We start from the raw sequence: 19,093 nt of genomic DNA on the forward strand, positions 1-19,093 counted from the left end.
AAAATGTTTGTTTATCATCTCTTGTCTGGTATACATTACAAGAGTGTGAAATCAAAGACCACCAGGTTACAGAACAGTATTTACCCCCAGGCCATTACAACTGTTAACGTCTCACACCCAATGTCCCTTCCTCCAACTGATCCAACTCCACAAGCATTTGGACATTGTTTGTGAGTGGTTTATTACACACACCCATCACACTATGGCTGCCAGAGCATTACACAAACAACAATTACTTTTCTGGATCCATCTGCACCATTTCACATACAGCAAAACTTTCTAAACTATCTGAAATGTCACTTCCTCAGCAAAACAAGACAATACTGGTATACTATATGTACAGCATTCATATATGTATTGTTTACTATATGTAGTACTGAAGCAAATTTAGAATTTCATTGTGCAACTTTCTGTCAGCTACTCTGTGCATAAGACATTGAAACTCATGATCTTGAGTCTTTGAGCTTGGGTTGTCTGTGCTGTCGGGTCGAGCCTACAGTGTAGCTAGGACATGCTATAGCTACTCGATTTGGATATGTTAATGACATAAACTTAACCTGCTAACTGCAATACATTTTTTTATAGCAATTAAAGGTGATTTTCAATATTTCTATATATTATTATAGCATTAGAAGGTCTCATTCCAAAATGCTAGGCTTTCTCTGTCTGCCCAGAGACCCCCAAACGTTGAAAAGCAGGAAAAACCTCTTATTTTTGCTGTTTCAGATTACTTAAGGTGGAACTGACTGCTAACTGCATGAAAGTAAACTCACAGCCTTGAAAGTGCTACAAAACTAAACAACTTGAGTTACAAATGAGTTTCTGTGGTAATTAAAACAGTGAATAAAAAGTTACAGACAAGTTAATCTTCAGCCATGTACAAACAACAGTAGTTTCCCTCAAACATATAGTTCCACCTTAAAAATAGACATTGCCTTTAATTTCAGGTAAATCTTTATAATAGTCAAATGTCCTTCCAGCTATTTACATTGTATACTCTCCAGATAGGAATGGTGTAAAATGGTGGTAGATTGTCTCAAACACCTGGAATTTGTTCTTCAATATAAATCACATGCAGCATGTTTGTAAGTTTATTTAGCCAGCTGAATAGCTTAAAAACAGATATTTTCCTTTTCTTCATTTTTCCTTTGGAATGCTCTATGTATCAGGTTAGGGGAAAAAAGCAGAGAGAGAAAGACACATGGAAGAACTCACTGACTGCCATGATGAAGTCTTTGTGAAGTCTATAGGTTAGAAGGGGTTCAGCCAGACACCTGGAGACACACATCAGCTGAGTTATTGCACCTGCTTTTACATTTACTCAGCAAATGGTAGATGGTTCAGTTATTTTCCTACCTGAGGTAATTCTTGAGCCCACTAGTGATGGTCTTATTATCCCAAGTGTCTGGATCCAGGTCCATATCTGCAGGAGCTTTGGCAGCTGTAGAAACATCAATAGAGTCCAGATTCATTTGTGGTGAGAAGGGAAACAGAGACAACTCAATTTGATTTGGGGCATTATATAATAGCAGTAAAAAGAAAAAAGCATTTACCAAACACTGAAGTCATGAGTCTCTGCACTTTTGAATTAACTCCTCCTATTCGGTACAGGCCCATAGTTTGGATACCTGACAAAAAGTAATAAAATGGAATATGTGAAACAGTAAAAGAAATGTAATCACACAGTCCAATGGCTTGAACACTGCTGATTTGATTTTTTTTTAAGTTAAATGAAGGTAACATCCTGTACACTGAATAAACTTGTATGTGGCTTTTTTATGCAAAACTAAAAATGCAGAAAAAAATTATATTTGACATTGGGGACAACAAATTATACTTCTGATATTCTATTTAATGTATAGAGTACATGGAACAATCACTGGATTAGGAACACCTACCTTATATGTACACTCATTATCTATATTATCTGTTTCACTGAGCGTAAAAGAGCGATTTGAAGTTCTACAATTACAGACCTGCTTCTCTGCATACTTTGTCTCCATTTCACCCTGCTCTACAATGGTCAGGACCCTCACAGGACCATTCTCTGCACTGCATTGACACTGGTAGTGTGTCAGTGTGAATTGCGCTGGTACAAGTGGATCAGACACAGCAGCGCAGCTGGAGTTTTTAAACACTGTGTCCCTTCATTGTCCACTCTGTAAGACACTCCTATCTCATTGGCCCACCTTGTAAATGTAAAGTCAGTGACAGTGGCTCATCTGTTGCTGCACAGTTTGGGTTCTGTGTCCTCTAGTCCTTAATCAGTGGACACAGGATGCTGTTGTCGGAATATTATCAGTTGGTGGAATATTCTCAGTCCAGCAGTGACGCTGACGGCTTTAAAAACTTGAGAAGCACTGCTGTGTCTGATCCAATCTTTAGAGCACAACACACTAACAGACCACCACAATGTTAGTGTCACTGCAGCACTGAGAATGATCCACCACTAAATCATACCTGCTCTGTGGTGGTCCTGAACATGGAAGAGCAGGCTGAAATGGAGATAAGAATGTATCCAAAAAAAAACAGGTGGACTAAAGCCTGTAATTGTAGAGCTACAAAGTGCTTCTGTGTGGTCAGTGGGGCAAATAAAATGAACAATGAGTGTAGATAGAATCTTCTGTGCATAAAGTATAGTATTAGTTACTAATTCAGTAGCACATCTCCAGTATATTTATTTATGTGGAGGCAAGTAAAGGCGTATTCAAATGGGAAAATAATTACTAGGCTCACCTCTTGTCTCCACAAGGAGAATACACTTCCTCACAAAGTTAAAACCTGCTTCATTTAGGAATGCTAGGGAGACAATCAGGAAAACAAAACATCATTCATATTTACTTAATCTCTTTAATTCAGTGGAATTACCTCAAATGACATGCAGGTGCACTACTGAACAAATTGACAGATAAAATAGCAAAAACCGTGAACTTACTTTCTTCTTTCTTGCTAAGAAGTGCTGGTAGTGTGTAAATCTAGAGACCACAAGAGATTTTTTATCAATTTCACTGAACACATAATAGAACTGCAAATTTCCCTTTATAACACATTTCAAAGTCCAACAATACATCAAAGTCAAAACAATACAACACAACATACAGTACTTGCAAACTTTTACACATGCCATTTAGACACCTCCTATTCAGCTACAATAAGGTCCAATTATATAACCTCTATACATGACCCTAAAGTCATCACGCTCAATGTAGGCTAAAGAGGTATAACATCTACCTGCATTGGGCTGTTGAGTAGTAGACTGACAGAGCAACATTCTATACCTTTAGAGTTGGTCATCCAGAACTAATAATCAAATAATCAGAACCTGATCTCACTAATAATCATTTTCCAACATCTAGTATAAAGCCATCCCAGAAGAGAACAGTCTTCATTACAGAACAAAAATGTTAAATGAACCGGTGTAAGTATTTTGTAATTGCTACAGTGTAAACTAAATATTTTAAATGTTTAGAACATTGAATATGTGTGTGTGTGTGTGTGTGTGTATGTGTGTCGCCCTGTAAAGGACAGGACCTGCAGGGTGTGTACCTGCCTTGCACCCAATAATTCTGGGTGGGCTCCGGACCCACCACAACCCTGAACAGGATAAGTAGTTACAGACAACAAATGAATGAATGAATGTTTAGCACATTACAATTGTTAATGATTTTTGCGGTGTGCTCTGTATGAAATCAACACAATGTAAAAATCTACAATTATTTTGCACAATTAATATAGAATAATTCAAAATATGTACTCTTGAAGGTACCACCACAGTGACAGTGTTTCTGAGAGTGCATGGAACTACTGACTAGACACACTGAGGTCAACATCTAAGTAATGTGAAAATCAGCCTGAGGTTCAACAGAAAGGGGAAAGTACAGCTCAGTCAAGCAGCTCCAATATGTCTGACCAACTTTTACTGTGGTTAATTATCCTGAATCTCTGTTCTACAAATCTGTCCAAAACCTCAAGCCCTCCAGCTACCAGCAAACCACAGACACCAGCTCCACCAAGAAACATGTCTCGGCACAATACAGTATCTTCTACAATCCTGATCATACTTACAAGATGAACTACCAGAATGAAATACTGACTTGCTACTAATACTAATATTGACTTGCTTGTTTCTACAAAATGTCTTACACTTGACCTTTTTGAATTACAGTTTACTTTCATCAGAAGTAGCTCTTGCCTCTCTTTCTTAATGATATTGCTCTTAAGATATGTTAAAGGAAAACAACCATAAATTAAGGGATGTTTTAATGATTCTTTCATTCTTTAATGAGCCATATAAAACTATATTTATGTAGAAGACAGACATCCTGTGTGTATCCTTACTGGCTCTTTTCCGTCCATGGCTTCCATCCACAGACGCCTGTTGGATTCAGACAAAGCCTGAAGAGTGATGATGCCATGCCTGAGGAACACACACAGGACAGGGTGTTACTAAAAAGAAATTTCTGTTGCATTTGTGTTACACAGATTATTAGTTTTTATTGTAAAACTATAGTGCATCTTTGGAATATTTTGCTCTTAAACATCCATCCATCCATCCATTATCTGTAACCGCTTATCCAATTTAGGGTCGCGGGGGGTCCAGAGCCTACCTGGAATCATTGGGCGCAAGGCGGGAATACACCCTGGAGGGGACGCCAGTCCTTCACAGGGCAACACAGACACACACACATTCACTCCTACGGACACTTTCGAGTCGTGCTCTTAAACACGACATTTTAAAATGTTATTAGTAGGAAGTTTCGAAGCAGCAAGTTAATAAGAAAGTAGCATAAGTGAAACAGACTGTGAGAGGAGGTGTGGCAGTACCCGTGCAATCACAACACACAGCAGAAAGAAAGTGACATACCGCTGCACTTTATAGAAACACTGCAGAGAACTGAATAGAATCCCTCGACAAGTGTTATTTCTTCAGTTATGAAGAGGAAAGGAAGGAAAGAAGGAATGTTGAAAATAGACTGACAAACTTCAGAACTTGCCAACAAAAACACAGAAGTGGAAAATACAACCTTTTTAAATTCTTTACCACATCCTTCAGCGCCAGATGTCACAACAGCCGCATTGACCCCATTAATGCCTCAAGAAAAGCGGAAAAGGTGCAATAATTTCAAGAGTGGAAATTTAAAACAAACCTTTCTACTACTTCGATGTCAAAGCAGAAGCGCTTGTCGATGGAGTCTGTCCTCCTCCTGATGCAGGATTTCAGCTTGAACATCTCAGGTGGACTCATCAACAGTCCATTCTTCACACAGAAAAACACAGTCACTTATTACTGTGTTATGAAGTAATGTGTTAAAGGTAACGCTGGTAGAAGTGTGACATTACGGTTAAGCAGGATGATAAAAAACAGTGTTCTACCTGTTTGCTTCCAGATTTGAGTTCCATGTTGCTCATGGTAAACATTTTTGTCTCTTTTTCATACGTGCAGTAATGTCGACTCCATGTGAATCCAAGGGGTCCTAAAAATAGACAGTTTGATGACTTTTATTCAGCTTCATGGCAAATGGTTCTTAATACAAAACCTCATATCTACAAAAAAGTAACTTAGCAAAAGAAGTGAAAAACATTTTTAATTTTGAACACAATTAAATGGAAAACAAGTCATTTTTAGGACTAAACGTTTATGTCATTTATGCACTAGAGGAAGGTTTCTTCAATTGTTTCATTCAAGGCATGAAAACAACAATAACCTTTTGACCATTAGGTTAGATTCTGTTAAGCACTGATCGCTAATATCAGCTTGATAATAGCAAATGGTGCTGTTAAATGCTGTGTGCATTATAAAACATATATTAACTAGAATTATTTCTGATGATTTGTGGCGTTTGGAGTACCTTACATTAAAATTTAAATTATTTTTCCCACCACGACATTGCAAAGTGAAAACAGAACAGGTTCTACCAAATAGAACATGCATTCTCTCAATATATACATGTCTATGGGGAGATGTGGACTTTGTGTGGTTATACAGTTGGTTGTATTTGTACTGTGAGAACTCTTACGCTTTTCCTGCACAAAAAGGAAACCCTCCATGGTCCACTGTCCAGGGGCTTTGAAGTCTTGCTCTGCAGACTTTATCCTCTTCATCAGGTTCTCCACTTCCTGCCTAGTGCTCTCAAAGTTATTCCTTGTCTTCAGAGAGCAGATGAAAAATGAACAGCTTGTTTTTAAAATCTATTGATGGGAGCTTTGAATATCATGAGAGGATTATGAAAGTCTACAAGAATGGTCATTATAAATCTGAAGGAATTAAATAGCAATCCTGGTTTTCAAGATAGCAGCTTAACAAATAAAGATGAGCTGTAGCACCACACTGAACCAATCCTGTGAATGTGAGAAACTGATTAGCAGGATTCTAGCAGAAATCTCATTTGGACTTACATTCTGTAGGTTGAACTGCAATTGTTGTTTATATGGCTCAAACTCATGTGCCAGTTCATAACCCTCATGGTAGAATGTGAACAGACCTTGAAGGAATGCCAGGAGCTGGGTGTGTGTGTGTGTGTTTGTGAGAGAGAGAGAGAGAGAGAGAGAGAGTTAGGGTTAAACAGAAGAATAAAAAAAAAATCTTTCATGGATTACTTTAATAAGAATTTAATAGATTATAAATAATATGATGTAGCTTATTGATATTTTATTTATTTCAAACATGTTTATAATACTCTGGATGTTACTTTTATTATAAATATAAATTTACACACACACACACACACATATATATATATTAATAATCATTTAATCATTTATACACATTTCTGTCCGCATTTAATGTAGTTTGCTCCGGTTTCCTCCCACAGTCCAAAAACACACGTTGCAGGTGGATTGGCGACTCAACAGTGTCCGTAGGTGTGAGTGAATGTGTGTGTGTCTGTGTTGCCCTGTGAAGGACTGGCGTCCCCTCCAGGGTGTATTCCCGCCTTGCGCCCAATGATTCCAGGTAGGCTCTGGACCCCCCGCGACCCTAAATTGGATAAGCGGTTACAGATAATGGATGGATGGATTTAATGTAGTTTTATTTAAACTCATTTAGTTTTTAATTTCCAAATGAGTTGAAACCTACATTGTAAAGCAGTAGCATTATACCAGTTTTGTATTTGTTTTTAATTGTGGAGCTGACCTCTTTTTCTCATTCAATACCTTTCATTTTAATAATGATCTATTACTGAACTTACATATGATGAAAAAACAAAAAAAATCTAAAATATTAAATTTTATTCATGTAATAAAGACAATCAGTAATCAGTAGTTTCAGCAAACCAGACTTCTATATGAATCTTATATAACTATGTAAGAGATTGTTTTTTCCAGTGTGATAACATTAGGTTATGATGCTATCTGTACCAGCTCAAACCTGGAGCCACATTCTGCAACAGACGGAAACTAGCAGGTGCAGGATGTGGATTTAATCGTTCATCTCACAGATCATGATTTATAGAAATGTGTCCCTTCACATTTCCTCGCATCTGCAGAAACTGAGATTCTTTTAATTTAGCTTGAAAAAACAAGACCAATAATACTTGTAGTGTTTTGTTCTGGTACTTACCGGCTCAACAAACTCAAATTTTTTTCGCTCCTGCACTTCTTGAATTTTAAAGATGTATTCAAGGGAGGCGTCGCAAAATATCTGTCTCTCCTTACTGACCTGGGCATCTGCCTGAAAAAGAAAAAGCATTAAATGTGTTTACGATATTACAAAAAACAACATTTCCTGTTGTAGGAATAACGTTATCATAAATTAAACTAAACATTTAAATTTTGGAAGATTTACAAAAGTGAAGTGTTGTAATAGTCACCTCTTGTAAAAATGATTCTTTCTTTTTTGAAGACAGATTCAGGTGTTTTTCCAGAGCAGTATAATATTTTTCTGTTTCCTTGTCAAACTTCTTCTTTCCTTCCTTGAAAAAGAATAGAATGTTGACAGAAAATGGAATTTCCTCTGCAATTACAGAGATAAATGTCTTGTGCAGAACTTTGGATGTTATATAAGGCATCTGACTTGTAAACAAACATCATGCAGAACGCTCATTAAAATGTTTTGATGTATTCCATTTGTTTATTTTGATTTGAATGGACAGGGACAGAATGCAGTATTGCTATTCGAGAAAGCTGTGATACCAGCAGAGGGCACAATAAAACCTGACCACTGAATGGCTCTTTAGATATATTCATGAGGAGGACTTTAAATGACCACATCAAATCCAGACCTATCTGAAGGGGTGAAGTATATATAGTATTTATAAGTATATATAGCAGAGTCCTCAGCCTTTCCATCTCAAGACCCACCTATTTATCACTAGAAAGTATAAACGTAATATAACGTATATATACGTAATATAAACGTAAAACGTAATATTTATGACAAAAGAAGTATCACTGACCCACAACAAATCACTGACTTCCCCTCAGTATTGGCCTGAAGACCACCAGAATGTGCTTTGAGGCCTACTTGTGGTCAGTGGCCCAGCATTTGAGAAATCCTGAAGTACAGTACTGTAATCTAAATGGTATTGTACTGGTAGCTGAATGACAGAAGGTTACTATCAGTTTAAACTTTACTGCAGTGTATGTATTCTGCTTTATATAACACACACAGGCACACATGCTGTGACAGGATCACATGGCACATGCACATGATATTTGGAGTAATCATTAGCTTCACAACTCATGTGATTGGCTGTGTTGGACTAAAAGCTGCTGCAATACATGTGTGATATAAACACACAGCTGTGCTCTGAAGATCATCAAGAATGAAACTGATGATTCAGAGCAGGAAAGTAAAGCACAGACAGAGACGACAGTATTTAATCAACAGTATAGCTCTGCTGAAATGTCAATAACATATTACAGATGGAATCAAGAGCATGCTATTTCATGCAAACATAGGCATAACATAGGCTATTTATATATTTGCCTGTGGAATTTACAGCATTTTAACCCTGCTCATTAATGTTCAATATCAGACTGCTTTCTGAATTAGGCTGAATACAGGATAGCGAATTAGAACATAGGTTATTTACATTAGTTATGCATTGTCAATTTCATAATTAGTAATATAAATTGGTTGGAAAATGGTCATAAAAGCATGATCTTGAATTATGAATAATGACTCTGATCTGATATCCTAAATGGACCACAGAGGAAAAAAGATAACCACAAAAATGTAGCATAAGACTATGGGCACTTTAAAGTCTTTTATATCCTTTGCCCACACTGACCACACATCTTCTTGTTTAACCGACCATTCCTGTGCCCAAAAACCTCCAGCAGTGATTGTCTTTTTCTTGAGAGCAACTGAAATCTGAGCCAAACTGTTTGTTTTTCCTCTTTGCCATTAGCAGAACCTTTCCCATGACCCTTTCATGGACGCTCTGCGGACTACAAACTAGCCTAAACGATAAAGCACTGGAATCACATTTCTGACATGCTTAGTCCAAGCCCCCGGACCCATCTGCTGACTAACAATGACATCACCATCCCTGGGCCAGGACAACTTTTGTTTAAGAGATTTGATAGGAGCACACATACATTATACTAAACAGAAGGAAAATAAAAACAGATCTGCTGGCAGTGTCTGTGCTACTACTAGTGTGTGGTCTTTCCAAGGTGTAGCTCTAAGTGTTTGTGTGTGTATGTGCTCTTGTGTGGGAGGTTGAACAGCCGGACAGACGTTCCCTTTGGCCTCTGCGGCTGAAATGTCAAAGCTGAGCGAGTTCCATCTCAGCTTAGGCTGAAGAGTCTTGGGCCTAAACGCCCAAATAAGGCAGGGTGTTTTCAGCTTTGGATCTTTCAGTAGTGAGCTCATCACACAACTCCTCTGAGGCAGCTGAGGGGGGTGTCACAACTCTGCACTGTGCTAAAGTCTCAAGCATTATGGCTCTACTTTGGAGTTTCTTTCTGCGTATAAGCTGAGATAAACTGGGCATGTTCGCTTGACTCAGCAAAAATACAGCTACGAGTATATCCAAGACATACAGCTTTCATCAGTAACATATAGCCTTATATATTTTTTAGGTTTTACTTATTATACTGATTACAAAACATCAAATCAGGTATTGCTTATAGTTTAAAATAAAGAATAAACACGAGGGGATAAATGATTTATTATATGTGACTGTCTCCCTGTTAATCTTCTCTTTAGAACATGTTAAAAGTGGTGGCAATTGCATTATTTAATTATTTAATTCCTTTGACTAGGTTTTCCTTTGAAACGGGTTAGAGCCGAATTACACTTCAAAAACATCCTGAAAAGTCAACGAATATTCTTATAACAATGTGAAAAAAGATTGTGTGTTCAGATCAGCAGATGCAGGATTTCCGCACTGTGACACCACACTCATTAGTGTCTGTATCAAAATCTAAATTCCAATATTGTGACAACCCTGCTCCAGACTCAGCCCAAAACAAACCCTACATTAAAATGGATTTGTCAGACCTGGAAAAGCACTGACATTGGCTGAGGATGAGGACTTGAAAAATAGGATTAGGAAACACTGATCTAGCAGAAATAATGTACCAAAGAGCAGGGCAGCTGCATCAAAATCTCTGGCTTTTTGTTTAATGCTGGTGCATGTGGCATTACTGTATCTGGTTATAATTTGTCTGTTCCTTAACAGGTGTTTGCAATTTCCTCCACTTCCTGCTGAATCTCAGCGTGGACCTATGTTAAATTATGTACAGGATCATGTCACAGTACGGCTAGAAATGACTCTCTTCTGATATGTAGAGCATAAATTCACAATGGGGGTCATAAGAACTTACTTTGGCAGCACCAATTTGCTCCTTGCGAAACTTCTCCAGCGGCGTGATCAAGACATCATCAGCATTTTGTATCTAAATAAAACAACAGTTTCAAATGTTTCAAATGTTTAAAAAAAAGTCAAGTTTTTCTCTGTTAAAATATTTCCCTGAGTATCATTTGGAATTTGTTTGAGCTATTATTTGGGAACCTTGGGAAATAATTTGTGCCCCTTTGACCTTGCAAACTAGTCTAGAATAACTTTCCTTACTATTGCCGAGTCCCTGTGCATTCTTTTAAATAAAAAAGGAACCATCCATTTATAGACAACAAAAGCTAAATCTGCTCTGTCTAGACTGGTTTTACACACAATCAGTGTGAAGTTTATGCTTAGACTAATATCTATAAAGTAATTAAATTCAAATCCCCACTAAAACAGCTCAGCGAATGCATGCTGTTCCACAGCACTGGCATCACAGTCTTTTCCTGCCAAGACTTACAGCAACACACATGAACACCAAGCAGAGCATTTATTCTTCCTCACTGTAAAATAATAGCACTATAATTAGTAGCACTTTCGTTTATTAGCCCCATTTGAAAAAACATACAATTACATACACAAGTTCCTTTTATATACTTTCCCAGGCACAGAGTGATGGGCTTCCAGCCTCACTAGAGAATTGCCCAAAATAAGTTCCACATGCTTGCCTGTGTTCGACCCTCCCCCTTGCCCAGTGATAGGCCATCGCCATAGTGCTGATCTGCCAACATCAAAACTAATGGGACCTGTACACAGAATGGAGTTGAACAGGCTCCAAATAGTGCCAGATGTAAGATATGAAACTCACAGAGACCAGTAACAAACTCGCTGTTTAGAGACGTGTGCTTGACGTGTGTTTCCTGTACTTCTCTGCAGTGTTACAGGAGCCCTTGGGGAAACAGATGATACCTCATATGATGGTATGCAAACGTCCACTGAATTTAGTAAATTCAGCTTCTTTAAGGTGCACCCACTGTGGATGGAAGATTTTCAGTTCGTTTAATATACAAAGAAAAGCATTAACCGAAATGAAATGCTCTGGGACAGCTGTGCATAAGCTTATAGTCACCATGCAGAATGCCAAGTGTCAGCAAGAGGGATATCGAGCAGCACTGAGCTGGGAAACTGTAGAACTAATTCCCAAACACCAGGGTTTTTGTGGCTTAAAGCCATCTGACCCTAAAAGACATATACCACTGAAGAGTCTAAAGCCTTCCTAGAAGAGCAGAAACAGTGGAGAATCTGTTACTGCAGCAGAAAGAAACAAACTAATCTAAGGAAACTATATATTTTAGAATAAATGTTGGAAAAAGAGAATGCTTGACCAAATGTACCCTGTCTCTAAACAACTGAATAAGAAAAGCACCATCTATGAACAGTCATCAGTTCTAAAGCACAGCTTGCACATCACATGAACAAAATACAGTAGGAGAGATGTTCTTGACTCATTACAGCCACTGGCCTTTCAGCACTTCAGCTGATCATGAGGGGCTGAGGACTTCCTCATTTCAAAGTTTCAAAGGACAGACAGACATGCTCCTGGCTCACGCCATTCTCTCATAGCAGCAGACACAAGTTCCCATGGCCCTTTATAGCCAGAGAGGAAACACGCTTCTTACATCAGTCCGATCCATCATGTGGGAAAATGCCTCCCACTTAAAGCAGACAGGTCTGGCTGCTCACTCCAGCAAACAGTATTTGTGCAAAGCAGCAAAACAGATATGTATATTCTTAGTCCATTTTGAAGAAAAAAAAAAAAAAAATAATATAACAAAATGAAATAAAATAAAAATGATAAATAAATAGTTATTCCTTTTATTTTGTCTTATGTCGTTATTATTATTATTGTTCTCCAGTTTTATGCAAAGAATAAAGCTTGAACAATTTAAAACAGTTCAAAACCTGGCAGTGGGATTAGTGCCATATATTTTTGGATTTGATCGGATTTGTAATTTTTAATACATTTATGTATGTGTTTATTGTCAAAACCCTCCCATAGGAATGAACAGAGATGTGTCTGTAAACTTTTAACCAAATTTCTAACTGGTCTAATTTAGTCAATTTTCAAAGTACTCCTGGACCTGGGTACACTGGGACCCATTACATTTCAGACCAATCACTCCATATCACTTGTTCAATTTTGTACCATCTATTTGATTGGAAAACACTACAGCGGGTGATGTCCTAATCCACTCTAACTGAAAAATGTCTGTCTTCCAGTTTTCAGCACATTTTCTTCTACAGTGTTTATACTTTCACAACAAAACTTAAAATGTTAAGATCTTTAAATTTGAAGTTATATCACAACAACAGTAGACGACTTATGAGCATTATAAAGACATTGCCCCACAGGGTTCTTTATAATTTTTCCATGTGAGTAGAAACTTTACAAAATCATCTTGTATTTCCAAACTGCAAACAACCAATTCTTGCTTAGACACTGACATTCTAGCCTGGGCCAAATTAATCAACCAAGTGTCCTCACTTGAACAATGTCTTTAGTTAAACAATTTGGGAACAATTTTCTGAGCTTTTCATGTATGTGCCTTTAGTGGGTAGGGTGACCAGACGTCCTCTTTTCGGGGCATAAAAAAAGCGTCCGGCTGGGATTTTAAATCTCCAAAACTCCAAATCTCCAAAACAAAGTTTTTGCTGTCCACAGTCTTCCCCCTGTCCCAATTCTTACTATAAGCCCTAATCCCTTTCTTGAAGTGTGCACTTCAATGACGTATTATGACGCTATTGTAGGTGAGCAACTTCTTGTGCTTACATCACTTTCAGCTGGGCTCCGCTCCACATCACAGTGTTTAATTTGAGCCTCAAACAGAAACGTCTTGAATGTTAAGGTAATGTATCATAGTCTCTTCTTCGTATTTGGAAGTGTTTCTGTGTTACACAAGCGTTTCACTTTCTGCTCTATATTCTACAAAACTGGAAGTCATCACTTCTGTCCCTATAACGACACAAATACACGGGCACACCTGACCATTACTGACTCTGACAAGTTAATCAAGTTACATCTGCACAGTTTTAACATTAACATTAACTTTAGAAGAAAACTGGTCAACACTCTGGATCATTAAAGCTGGAACAGGGAGGAGACTGAATTATAGCTATCACATACAGCATGTTTTATCAGCCAGACCTTATAAAATATGAAATCTAAGTATTTTTACATAAATGTCTGGATCCCAGCGATGCTCTGATCATTTATCAAGTCTGTATTATTTGTGGTTGATAAAATGTGGTGCTTGCTTTTAGTAACGTTTAAAAAACACTGTTAAAAGGTAAACTCGTTAGTTTCTGTTATGATCATGATCATGTGTAAACAAGTCATTTTAATACAAGGATTCAGTTTTGAAGTTTGGTATGAACAGAAATGAACAGGTTTCAATAATAATAAATAGTCAAGAATTTACAGAAATATTATTTTATAATTTTTGCTTAGGGGCAAATGTTGAATGGAAAGGAATCTGTCCAAAAAGGTTCTCACTGTGTAGTATAATGAGGAGAAAAACCTTTAAAATCGGTTAGCCACGTTAGCATTTTTGTCATAGGATCTAATGAAAACCCGTCAGTCTCTGATGCGTTCCTCTGTACGAATCGGAGTGAGTTATTCATAAACGTATCACATACAAGCTTCAGTCATCGTCTTATTACACTTGTGTTTTGTTTAGTGTGCAAGACTACAGACACGTGTCCCTTTGTCTCCGGGGTAAATAATCTGATCCCACTGTCCCTGCGCTCTGAGAGTGGAACTGATTCTTGGAGGATAATGTTTAATCGCGACTGTCTGCCTAAATTATTCCTCTGGTTTGGCTTAAAATTTAATAAAGTAGTTCCCCTTGTCTTAAACTGTGAGTGATCAGTGAGGTTTCCATACCGCCGCAGTAGGAGCTCCGTAGGGCACGGTCGGTCATAAAATAACAGTTTGTGCTTACAACAAGTGCGTTGTATGTAGAAAATATTTTTTTTGTGAGCTACAAGGTTCTAGTTTACCTGTCGAATTAGCGTCTAATTATGTCTATATTGTTAGTTTTATTATCTATTATGTGCACTATGTAGGGAGTATTGCACTATTCTGGGTCGCGGCCCGATCTCCTCTACTGACCGACGGAAAGAGCTCTGTTTACAAATGTAAGGCGGATATATGGGTTTGGGATCTATACTTATATATATATATATATATATATATATATTATTTTAACGTCTAAATGCGGACTATACGTGACAGAAACAATAAAGCAATTTACATATAGTTTTAGTTTTGAATTGTTTTGTGTGTGTTATTTTCCTAATATGGCGGCTACTCTACACTGTGACGACAACAGCAAACAATGGATTCCTTTCTCACACCGACACTGACACGCAGTAAACGCACTCGCACACAATAAAGACAAATTTACTGACATAATAAATACACATTAGAAACCACCTTGGAATGTTCTGCTCATACAGCATTAAAGCTAGAAGCACAAAACGTTTCAGGATTATAGATGTTAAGTCTGAATAGTGATTAGCTTTTTCCAAGTCAAATTTGAAGCGTGTTTGTGCTACTCCTCTCTCCCTCTCAGTCCTCACACTTCCATATACCTCACTCCTCTCTCCCTCTCAGTCCTCACACTTCCCTATACCTCACTCCTCTCTCCCTCTCAGTCCTCACACTTCCCTATACCTCACTCCTCTCTCCCTCTCAGTCCTCACACTTCCCTATACCTCACTCCTCTCTCCCTCTCATTATATCCTTATCTCTATTGTAATAAATGACACTTGATTAGGTGCTTTCATTTATTTTTGACAGTGACAAATTAGACACTGCACAGGTTAGTTTCCCTTACCATAGACCAATAGTGTTTAGCCCAACATTTATTGTGCAATTCCCGGTTCCTGCTTTAGGTCATTTGTCTAGCTATATCAGTTTGTTCACCGCTAGTGATTTTTTTCCAGGTATTCTTTAGATCAGACACATTAAAGACACATTTGGTCCGGCTCATCCTACCAATGATGCTTTAGTCAATTAAGTTTATCATAACTTGTCTTTATATTTTTGCCCCCATGACACTTATATATTTAAAACCTGAAGTTCAGTCTACAGTCCAATCTATCTTATATTAAACGTTTAAAAACTTACTTCTACAAACTTGATTAGTGAGAGACAGTGGTAATATTGTGTTTAAGTGTTTATTTCTTGTTATTTTGTGTGTATCAAAATATAGTTGAACATTTCTAGATTTTTATTTTAGTGTCATATTATTCCTTGTTAAATAATCAAACAAAAACAGGAGTATGCCTAATATTTGAAAGGAAACAGGTTCATTCTCAGCTGGCACTTACACCACGCACTCTGAACAGTGCTGTTTAGACAGAATAAGAAAAGTGCTGTCTTGTTTTGTCCTTGTGGTAGTTTGTCTAAAGCATATCACAGATGTTTCATTAAGACTTCATAGAAGTGTGATAACTTGTGGTAAAAAATATGTCCCTTTAACAAGTCCAAGGGGTTCTTCACCAATGCTTGGTTTGATAGGGTCATTTAGATTTACTCTGGTGCAGTAAATAAAAACGTACATTCTGTGAAAATATTTTGGCATCTTTGGTCAATTTCTCATTTGTCAATTCTCTAAGACATAAACCCAAATACCGCAACACTGAACTGGATAAGCGGTTTACAGACAATGAACGAATCAATAAACCTAAATACCACAATAAATAATATTAAGATGTCTTGATGAATCCACATTCTATTTTTGACATATTGTTCTTTCTTTGTGTGTTTTACGCTGTTATTGTTCTGCTGTAGGACAACTTCAAATACAATATGAAACATTCAAAACTGGCATTTACAGATTTCCAAAAGAAAACTGACTGAACAATACAGTGGTGAATGTTTTATGTTCTGTTGCACAATCTAGTCTAAACTAAATTCTCTCCACAGTGCTTTTGGTTTATTGCAGCAATAATGGTGGGACTTTCCAACAGCATCCCAAGAAGAACAAAGCTTTGAATTGGAGCTGTTAACCCTTTTAGTTTTGTTATTGTACATCTATGAATGAGAAGTCTCTGAGGGGTTTTATCTAGTGAAGGTGTTTGTCGTTCTGAGAAGCCTGTTGCAGCAGCCTGGGAGAATGAAGCAGAGCACAGCCACAGTCTGCAGGAAGTAGTGAGGCTGGAGGGGGCTGCTGGATAATTCTTCCCCTGGGGCTCCACACACACACACACACACACACACACACGGCTCCACTGACCTCCGTCTCATTCCAACATGCAACAATGGAGAAGACTGAACCCACTGAACAGGCAGAGCTACAGTCTACAAGAGCAGAAAAATAGGCTGCTGAATTGATTCCAGACACATCCAACACACTTCACTGGCTTAAGAAACACTAAACTTTGATGTCACACCGAAAGTGATTTTCATGATAAATGTGTGAAAATTTTCTCATCTCTGAGTAATGCCTTGTTGTGTGTACACAAAGTATAATTCACAAGAGACTGGGCAGGACCTCCAATAACATCAGCCTGTTACTTAAGACTGCATGTGGCAATAGAAAATGTTAACCTTTCCCTCAAAATGAAAACACACCTGAATTGATTCTGTTGCACCCATCTGCTACTCAATCAGCCGTAGCAGAAAAACTGTGCATTCAGTAAAAAGCTTGTTAAAATTCACTACTACAAACTAAAGTGGACATTACTGTTCTATGGATGTAAAATGAATAACAAATTAACAGTAAAGAAATCTGCTATTGAATATATTTTTGTTTTTGTTCATATGACATTTCTTAAAGAAATGCTCAATTTTGAGGAATGCCCCTTTTATGAGCTATAAAATAAATAAAGCCAATGCTAATGAAACAGATGCCTTTTCAATTAACACATATGCTTTAGTGAATCAATATTATTGGTAGGTTGTAAGTGGGTATAAACAAAACATAGTTCTGATATAATTTCCTTGACTGGTATGTGGCTGAAATTCTTTTAAATATTTCAAATTGTCCATTAATCTTTGAAAAAATAAAACAACATCAAAACACTGGGGCATTGTGGGAAATGTAGTGTCTATAATGAATTTGTGTGGCGTGTCCTGTCATTCTCCTCAGAAATCCAGGATAAAATTGAAAATCCAGGAAAGTGTCTAGTGACGCCCCTGGTTATGACCAGATCTAAGTGGAAAGTAAGCCGCACTGTTGACTCTTTTAGGCACAACTACTTTGCTGGTCCACTTTGCAGATGTAAAGTCTGAGACAGAAAGACAGTTTGTGTGGGTCAGCTATTAATTCTGTTTCAGTGGACACAGGACACTGTTAGCTTGAGATTTTTTTTTGTTAGTGGGCTATTCTCAGTCCAGCAGTGACACTGAGGTGTTTAAAATATCCAACAGGTCTGCTGAGTCTGATCCACTAATACCAGTAAAACACACACTAATGTCACTGCAGTGCTGAAAATGATGTACCACCCAAATAGTACCTGCTCTGGGGTGGCCCTGTGGGCAAGACCATTGAAGTGCACGGTGAAAGGGGACTTACAAATAATGCAGAGCAACAAATACAGTTCAATCACAATCCACTATTCCAATGAGTGTTCTGAATGCTACACCTGCTTTCCCTCCAAGATGATAAGACATGTATTAATTGTTTCACATATGTTTTGTTGAGAAAATAATTAAACATATCTTAATAAGAATTAAAACCCAGATTATCCTGAAATATTAGTCACTGTTACAGTATCTGGTAAAATTACAAATTAGCAGATGTTTCCTGATTACAACACATGAAAAATGGAATTAGAGGTTGCTGTAATGTAATATCCATTATTTCATCATGTTTAAAATTACATACCCTGTTCAGGGATTTTTTTTTGTTTGTTTAGGCCTATAAGAAATAATTGTTGTTGTCATCATTGCTACACTGACCTACTTTTTAAGGGGTGATGATTTCAGTTTGGTGTTAAAAAAAAGAAAAACAACTTTAGTCAAATAAGCAATTCCACCACATTCCAAAGACTACTAAGCAAGTATCACAGTGTCTTGCTGATATTTGCAATTTCCCCTCCCTCCAGGAGAAAGTCATGAATAGAGCAAGGATCTGTTGACAAAAGCATGTTTCCCATAATACTCAGACCTGACAGAAATAATCTACCGATTATGTTCAAAGCAGAATGCACTTTCTCTCTGAGGGGCAACAGCCTTAACTTTAATAATGTGCAAGGTATTTATGAAGTATGATGTAAGAGGTAGCTCCAATTACAAGAAGCAGTCTACTTCTGTTCTTCTTTGTTATAACTGCACGGTTTCTCACAGTAATTGT

General features: G+C 37.5%; 1 protein-coding gene across 1 annotated transcript in view; it reads right to left on the reverse strand.

Annotated features, from left to right (window-relative positions):
- arhgap42a (Rho GTPase activating protein 42a) overlaps positions 1–19,093 on the reverse strand; it is a 37,814-nt gene that overhangs the window by 7,999 nt on the left and 10,722 nt on the right. Inside the window, exons 4-16 of the mRNA XM_066645780.1 lie at positions 10,774–10,845; positions 7,809–7,910; positions 7,559–7,669; positions 6,397–6,501; positions 6,018–6,147; positions 5,374–5,474; positions 5,148–5,257; positions 4,339–4,417; positions 2,936–2,975; positions 2,737–2,799; positions 1,554–1,628; positions 1,357–1,441; positions 1,216–1,274 (exon numbers count right to left, since the gene is read on the reverse strand). Of these exons, the coding sequence (XP_066501877.1) occupies positions 1,216–1,274; positions 1,357–1,441; positions 1,554–1,628; positions 2,737–2,799; positions 2,936–2,975; positions 4,339–4,417; positions 5,148–5,257; positions 5,374–5,474; positions 6,018–6,147; positions 6,397–6,501; positions 7,559–7,669; positions 7,809–7,910; positions 10,774–10,845 (1,132 nt within the window). The remainder of the gene's footprint in view (positions 1–1,215; positions 1,275–1,356; positions 1,442–1,553; positions 1,629–2,736; positions 2,800–2,935; positions 2,976–4,338; positions 4,418–5,147; positions 5,258–5,373; positions 5,475–6,017; positions 6,148–6,396; positions 6,502–7,558; positions 7,670–7,808; positions 7,911–10,773; positions 10,846–19,093) is intronic.

This window comes from Hoplias malabaricus, chromosome 15, assembly GCF_029633855.1.
Source record: "Hoplias malabaricus isolate fHopMal1 chromosome 15, fHopMal1.hap1, whole genome shotgun sequence".
Lineage (NCBI taxonomy): Eukaryota > Metazoa > Chordata > Actinopteri > Characiformes > Erythrinidae > Hoplias > Hoplias malabaricus.